The sequence below is a fragment of the Dipodomys spectabilis genome, unplaced genomic scaffold (genome assembly GCF_019054845.1).
Source record: "Dipodomys spectabilis isolate Male_0828 unplaced genomic scaffold, ASM1905484v1 ptg000528l, whole genome shotgun sequence".
Lineage (NCBI taxonomy): Eukaryota > Metazoa > Chordata > Mammalia > Rodentia > Heteromyidae > Dipodomys > Dipodomys spectabilis.
Window position 1 is genome coordinate 755,084 of NW_024871205.1, and position 8,052 is coordinate 763,135.

Here is an 8,052-nt window from a genome sequence, read left to right on the forward strand (position 1 = left end):
CGGCGGCGGCGGGGGTCGAAGGGCGTCCGCGGCGGGCCGCGTGCTGACGCAATCACGCCGGCCCTGCGTCTCGGCGCGGCCGGACCCCGCCGCCCTCGCCTCCCTCCCGGCCTCCGCCTCCCGCACCCACCGGCCGCGGCCGCGATCGGCCGCGCCCGCACCCCGGGGACCCCGGTAACGCAGACGAGCGGACGCCCCCCCCCGGCCGGCGGGACCCAGCGGCGACCCCCGGGGCGACGCGGACGCGCCGGGACCCCCGGAGCCCCCCCCCGGATCCACCAACGACCCCCGGCCGCGCCCGGGTCCCCCCCGCGGGCGCCCGGGCCGCATGAAGCCGGCGGCGGGCGCGCGCGGCGGCGGCGGCGGCGGCGGGGGGCGCGCGCGGGGCCGGGGCGCGCGGGGCCGCGGCGCGGGGCGCGCGCGGGGCCGGCGGCGCCGGGCCGTGGCGGCCGCGTCGGTGGAGCCGCACCGGCACGAGGGCGTGTTCGTGTACCGCGGGGCGGAGGACGCGCTGGCCACGCGCAACCTGGTGCCGGGGCAGTCGGTGTACGGCGAGCGGCGCGTGACGGTGGGCGAGGGCGGCGCGCGGCGCGAGTACCGCACGTGGGACCCGTTCCGCTCCAAGCTGGCGGCCGCCATCCTGGGCGGCGCCGAGCGCCTGCACATCCGGCCGCGCGCGCGCGTGCTCTACCTGGGCGCCGCGTCGGGCGCCACGGTGTCGCACGTGTCGGACATCGTCGGGCCGCAGGGCCTGGTGTACGCCGTGGAGCCGTCGCCGCGCGCCGGCCGCGAGCTGGTGGGCGTGGCGCGCCGCCGCCCCAACATCGTGCCGGTGCTGGAGGACGCGCGGCACCCGCTGCGCTACCGCATGCTGGTGGGCATGGTGGACGTGCTGGTGGCCGACGTGGCGCAGCCCGACCCCGCGCGCATCGCCGCGCTCAACGCGCACGCCTTCCTGCGGCGCGGCGGGCACTTCCTGGTGTCCATCCGGGCCTCGGCCGCCGCCGGCGCCGCCGCCGCCCTGGCCGCCGAGCTCCGCCAGCTGCGGCGCGAGGACCTGCGGCCGCAGGAGCAGCTCACGCTGGAGCCCTACGAGCGCCACCACGCGGTGGTGCTGGGCGTCTACCGCGCCTAGCGGGCGGGCGGCTCCCCCGCGCGCTGCGCCCGCCCGGCTCTCATTAAAGAGGAACCTTCTAGCAGAGGCCGCCTGGTTTTGTGTGCGGGGCGGGCGCCGCGCCCCCGCCCGGTTCGTGCTGGGGGGGGGGGGGCGGGAAGGCCGGGCCGGCGGGGCCGGGGGGGGGGGGGGGGGGGCAGGCGGGGCCTCCACCGGAGGAGGCCAGCAACGGGGCTGCTGAGGGGCCGGGACACTGCTGCACCCGGGATCACACACACACACACACACGCACAGGACACTGCCACGCACACACCACTGACACACACCACTGACACACACACACTGGGCTCCAGGCTTCGCTGTTCTGCCTGTATCCCAGTGAGGTTCCCCCATAGCAAGAGTTTTGGGGGCAGAGGGAGCGGCCCCCAGGTGACAGGGCGGTGGCAGGAGTGTGACTTCCAGTGGGGACAGACCCCCCCCCCAAGGCTGTGGCCTTAGAGGCTGGTGCGGCCTGGGGGCCGGACTCCAGGGTGGGGGCGCACCCAGGAGGGCAGAGCGTGGGCTCGGCCTCTGTGAGGATCTGGCCCCGCTTCCCCGGGGCAGTGCTGGCTCTCGGGGTCAGGGCCCCGGCCAGCCGGCAGGGCCTGTCCCCATTTGCACAAGGCTGTCAGCCTTGAAGGAAGGAAGAGGGCGCGGTGTCAGCAGAGGCCTGGCTGGGCTGCGGAGGGAGGGAGGGAGGGAAGGGGGTCAGCTCCAGGCCAGCCCTCTGGAGAACAGGGGCCCTGGGGTGCCCCTTGCCGCAGTCCCCTCCAGATCCACAGAGCCCCCCAACTCTCTTCCCGATTGGGAATGTGGTGCTTGGCCCAACCGGAAGCCACCGCGGTGTGCACAGGGCCCCGGGCATCATGGAAGGGCCATCACGGACACCCCTGTCCTCTGCAGGTCTCTTGGGGGGACACCCCAGCCGATGAGCTTGGGGTCACAATGGTGAAGGGTCTTGGACACCGACCCCAGGCGACCACACAGAGCTGGGTGCAAAGTGGAGGCGTCGGAAGCTTCCTGGTTGGGGGAGTGGGGGGGGTCTCCCTGCAGGTGCAGCACCTGCGAGCCCCCTGCCCGCCCCCTCCACTCTGCAGCGCTGTGTGGGAGCGCCCTCCCTCCCTCCCCTCGGTGTGCGCTCCACCGGCCTCCTCAGGGCTCACGCGGGGGGGGGGGGGTCCCCTGAACACCGGCACCAGTGGCTTTCCTGCAGACTGCTCACGCGGGCCCTTTCCACCGTGGGGCTCCAGGCCTGCGTTGGCCGCAGCCGTTCTGTTCGCCTCAGGCACTCGGCTGCTTCACGAGTGACGTCTTCGTGCACAGCTACAATGGGCCCCGTCGGCCCCCCTTCAGCCCCACCCTGCCTGCCGTGCCTCGAGGGTCCACACCGCAGACCAGCCACCTGGACCCCTTGAATCTCCGCGCCATGGCCACCCGGCTCCCGCGTTTGTACCTGCTCTCTGGACACAGGGACTTCGAGCATCGATTTCTGGCTGTCTGGGGTTGAGCAGTGCCCTCGCGGGTGCAGAAGCAAAGGAGGTGTCAGGCCCTTTCTGTGGGACACCTCAAAGAACACAGGAGGAAGACGTTACCCCAAAACACCAAGCTGCCCCCAGCACCAGTTGGAGGGAACTTGGGAGTCCAGAAACCAGTCTCACGCCCTTTAGGTCACACTCCCCTGTTCACATCTGCCTTCTGATACGCAGATGTGTTAGTCCAGTGTGGAAATCTCCCCTTCCTCCCCCCCTCCCGCCCGCCCCAGCACCATGCAACACCCCACCCCTTGCTGCAAGGGTTGCGGCCCAGAACTGACAATCCTTCGAATACGTGGCTGGCTGTGGTGGCACACACCTGTAATCCCAGTGGCTCGGGAGGCAGAGGTAAAGGTTGTAGGTGACAGCTAGCCAGACCAGAAAAGCTGGTGAGAGCAACTCAAACACAAGCCAAGTGTGCTCCAGCCTGTGTGCTATGAGCAGGACGAGGCCACCTGAGCAGAATCTAAAAGAAGAAAACCGGCCGGAGGTAGTGCTGGGAGCCGGAGGCCCCGAGCAAGCCCGGCATGTCTACTCTAATGAGGGCTGTCCTTGGGTTCACAGGCGAGCGGGGCCTCGCCACACCACGACCGGGGAGCTCAGAGCCACCCAATGAACTCGACTCTGTACACCTTGGCGTCCTGAGCTCAAACGCCAGGGCTGGCGACGTCCTGGGGTCCCCCGGGTCCTCCTGCCCGCGGCCTGCCCCAAGCCTGTCCTTGGCCCGTCCTCTCCGCGCTCTGAGCAGTGTTCTGTTCTTTTTTCACGACATAGCCCACGCTGGCCCCCAACACCAGCACTCCTGCCTTCCGGACCCTGCCACTCCGCCTGCAGCCACCTAAGCTGTGGCCGGCCACCACAGCTTGCCTGAGAACTTGTTTGATCTCTTCCAGAACATTCTAGCCTGGAGTGACAGAGCCGCAGCTGATTCGCTGGATGAGCTTAGATCCTCGGAGTCTCACGGACTTTCCTACCCGGGCTGGCTTTGAACTGCAGTCCTCAGATCTCAGCCTCCCGAGTAGCTGGAGGACCGGCGTGAGCCACGGCACCCGGCTAGAATGTTGGGATCCGCTGCCAGCACTGCTCACCAGCACAGCCCCTCGGCCCGCCTCACGGGTGCGGCCAGCTGGGCTGCTGGGCTGTGCAGCGCCGCTTCTGAAGTGGGATCATGAGGTCATCTCACAGACCTCGTCCCCACCATGGGGACACAGAGGACACTCACCTGGCCACAGCCCCGGCGCTCACGCAGCAAGGGAAGAAGCTGCAAGCAGACCGCCGCCCAAGGGGTGACGGATAATCAGAAGATGAAGAGCCTGCGTTTGACATTCATTTAGCGTATGCACAGAATCCAAGTCAGTAAAGGAAACACTGGGGTTGGCTGCGTGGCTGATTTGCCATTTCAGCAGCCCCCGCCCCGCCCCGGCAGCTCAGCCACGCCTACAGAGCTTCCAGAAGGAACCGCAGCAGACTCCACATGTGGAAAAGAGCGTGCACAAGGACAGTTTCATAGGTGGTACAGGCTACAACGTAGCCTGTCGCACACACCATCTTTCAAGCAAGGTTCAAGTCTGGAAGAGTTCAGAGCCAAAGACGCTCACAGAGAGGAAGGCATCAGAAAGAGAGCTGCCCTATGCCACCAACCCCGTGCTCAAGCCCCATGACCACCACAAGAAAGAAAGAGAGGGAAGGAGGGAGGGAAAGGAAGGCAAATTTCAAAATAGTTGGCTGTGTTAACTGCTGACTGAGCTGGTATGATACCCAGATGGCAGCCATACCACAAAATCAACCTAAATGATGTCAAGCTATTTTATAGTATTTATCTATGTAGCTGCATAAAAATGAAAACACTGGGCTGGGAAGGTGGCTCAGTGGTAGAGTGCTTGCCTTGCATGCATGAGGCCCTGGGTTCGATTCCTCAGCACCACATAAGCAAAAAGACAAAAGCCAGAAGTGGCGCTATGGCTCAAGTGGTAGGGCGCTAGCCTTGAGCTGAAGAGCTGAGGGACAGCGCTCAGGCCCAGAGCTCAGGCCCCACAACCGGACCAAAAAAAAAAAAAAAATGAAAACACTTTGCTTTGAGAGCTATTTTTTTTGATCAGTCGTGGGTCTTGAACTCTGGGCCTGGGTGCTGTCCCTGAGCTCTTCAGCTCAAGACGAGTGCTCTACCACTTAAGCCACAGCACCACTTCTGGTTTTCTAGTGGTTTATTAGAGAAGAGTCTCATGGACTTTCCTGCCCAGGCTGGCTTTGAACCATGATCCTCAGATCTCAGCCTTCTGAGTAGCTAGGATGACAGGCGTGAGCCACCAGTGCCCAGCTTATTCAAATCTTAAGTATTAAAATGTATGAAAGATACTTAGAAAAAAGAAAAACATGCTAGAGTTGAATATATTTATGCAATTCCAAACCTTGATTTCTGCTGGGTACTGGTAGTTCGTACCTGCAATCTAATCTACCTCCTTAGGAAGTGAAGATCCAGAAGACCAATGTTTGAGGTCTGTCCAGGCAGAAAGTTTCCATCTTAGGCAAAAAGCAGGGCTGGAGGCATTATGGAAGTAGTGGTACAGTACCAGCTCCATCAAGCAGGTCTTGAGTTCAAACCTCAGTATCACCAGAACACTCTTGCATTTCTAATCTCTGTGCTGAAAAGTAACATCGCATAGCTACCTTCCCAAACATAAAATTGGTGGTGTCTGCAGCAGAAAGATGAACTACAGAACAGAGCTGCTCCTCCGAGCTAGTCCTTCAACCCCCACCCCTCCCCCCCACCCCCACAGGGCCAGCTCACCTCGGGGACACAGGAGCAAGGCAGGGATGCCACCCAGGCCACCCACCAGCCCGGGAGGTGGCTACCATTCCATCTCAACTTACTGCAGGTAACTACACTCCTGCTTTACGAACGTAGCCGCAAGTTGGACAAAAGCAATATGTTAATTCTGGAAGGGGCTCACGCTCACCCCGTCCGCGCCCATAAGGAACAAGGGGCCACTAGAAAGTCTCATACACTGTCACATTCCAACGTGGGACACTCCCGTGACATACAGTGGAAACTGCTATGATAGTGCCCGCGTCATCTAGCTAACGGCGATGTTCACAGATGGCGGACACCTGCACGGACTGTCAGGTGTGTCCACGGGCCATCAAAGAACCGTAGTGTCCTCCCGGTCCGGGGAAACCCAGCACCTGGTAACACACGCCAGTGTGGAAGCAGGCAAGGCAGGACAATGCACTTAGGATGCAACCCCGCAACTTCACTCCAGAGCACCACAGCAAACACCTGGGGATATCTGGGGGGAACAAAGTCGCAAGTCGCGCCCCCCCCCCCCCCGGCATCTCCCATGGGAACGCCCGTCCAGTGTCCAGCGAGACGTGGCATGGAATTCCAACACAGGACAGGGGAGGGGGCCGCAGGGACTGCTTCTTGGAAGTGGAAATGACCGGCGCTGTGATGGTCACTTGTCAGCCCGCTGTCAATTTAATGGGCTCTGAAACACAGGAAAAGCATTCACTGTTTTGTCTTAACCAGTATTTCTAGCCTCAGCAGAAAATGTAAGGGCTTTTTAATTTTGTTTTTGCCAGTCCTGGGGCTTGAACTCAGGGCCTGGACACTGTCCTTGAGCCTCTCTGTGCTCAAGGCAAGCGCTCTACCATTTGAGTCACAGCACCACTTCGGGCTTTTTCTGTGTATGTGGTACTGAAGAATTGAACCCAGGGCTTCATGCAGCCTTTCTCCCAAATATGTCTTCTTGTACTTTGGATCTGTGAGACTAAATAAAAATACTCAACTACAACAACTTGCACGCAGTTTCCTACTTTCTCAATGTGTTTGCTAGAAAGTGTACAACCACACTGACACTTCACCGATCACATTGAAGAACACAGGCCTTTGGGGTACACCATGCTCAGCGACGCGGTCCTGGGAGCAATCTGTGAGTGCACTCTTATTTTTTTTAATGTATTGCCAGTCTAGGGTCTTGAACTCAGGGCCTGGGCAGTCCTTACGCTTCTTTGCTCAAGGCTAGCATGCTCCCCTTGAGCCACAGCACCATTGCTGGCCTTTTCTGTGTATGTGGTGCTGAGGAATGGACCCCAAGGCGGCTTCATGCATGGTAGGTGAGCACTCGACCACTGAGCCACCTTCCCAGCCTTGGCTGCACTTGTTCTTATGGGGAACTTACCACTCAGAATCCTGGCGGCCTTGCCCTCCGCTCATTCTATGCAGCACTCCCAGATTACAGATGGGAGACACCACTGTTCCCTCTCCATGAATTTTAGCTTACAACTATTAACCTAAGCACAGAGATCAAGCTGGTACTTGGATATTCAGCCTTAAGAGACTGAGTGCCTGTGTGCCATACCTAACACACACACAGGGCCTCCGCCACGGGCCTGCAGCCACACCTAACACACACACAGGGCCTCCGCCACGGGCCTGCAGCCACACCTAACACACACACACAGGGCCTCCGCCACGGGCCTGAAGCCACACCGCTCTCACTCGACCGAGTTGAGACAGCTGGCCTGCGCTCCAAGGAAAGAGTTCACAAGCGTAGCATCACTGTCAGAGCTGACAATGCCCACCTAGTGCCCCAACTCAAGTTTCCAACAGTCTAAATGTTACTGTGGAAGTGGAGGCGTGGCTCAAGTGGGAGAGGGCCAGCTTTAAGGGAAAAAGGGACAGTACCCAGGCCCTGAGTTCAAGCCCCAACACACACACACACACACGCATACACGCACAAAAGAAACAATGTTATTTATGTTTCTCACACTTGTATTTGTCTCCGTGAACTTTGAGCACCTGAGCACAAGGTCTGAAAGCTGCTCAGAATGTCCTCCTCAAGCCCTGAGAGTGGCGGTGACCTTGGCATCGTGGCTCGCGCCTGGGTTCCCAGGCAGGAGGCAGAGTAGGAGGCTGAAGTTCAAGGGTAGTTCTGGGTAAAAAATGTTCCCAAGACTCCATCTCAAAAGAACAAGCAGGCATGGTAGTGCAGGCAGGCATGCCTGTGGTCTCGGCTGCAGGAGGTGTAAGGAAGGAAGATGGAAGTTGAGGCTAGCCCTGGGTAAAGAAACATGAGACTCTATCTGAAAAAATAACTAAAGCAAAATAAGGCTGAGGGCGTGGGTCATGCGGCGGAGCCCACCTGGCAAGCAGAGGCCCCTCTAGAAAAATGCAACCCCGCAATAGTGGTTTTAAGTACACACAGGCTCTCCCAAGCACACCACAGGCGCTGGCAATTACCCAGGTGAGCTCCCTGGCAGCCAGCCTGCATCCTGGACCCGTGGCCCACCAACGTGTTGCTGGAGACAAACACTCCAAAGGTCATCACCTGACAGTACGTGAGCCGACGACAGAATAAACCCGACCCA

The 8,052-nt window shown here is 60.8% G+C and overlaps 1 protein-coding gene across 1 annotated transcript; it reads left to right on the forward strand.

Moving 5' to 3' along the window:
- Window positions 1–328: 328 nt before the first annotated feature.
- Fbll1 (fibrillarin like 1) lies at window positions 329–7,090 on the forward strand. The gene is made up of 2 exons (XM_042670214.1): window positions 329–1,127; window positions 7,059–7,090. Exons 1-2 carry the CDS (start codon window positions 329–331, stop codon window positions 7,088–7,090), a joined length of 831 nt encoding a protein of 276 aa, XP_042526148.1.
- Window positions 7,091–8,052: the final 962 nt, after the last annotated feature.

Coding starts and splice junctions, on each gene's coding strand:
- Fbll1 (XM_042670214.1), top strand. CDS start 329: ATGAAGCCGGCGGCGGGCGCGCGCGGCGGCGGCGGCGGCGGCGGGGGG. Junction 1,128..7,058: donor GGTGGTGCTGGGCGTCTACC/GCGCCTAGCGGG, acceptor ACACACACACAG/GGCCTCCGCCACGGGCCTGC.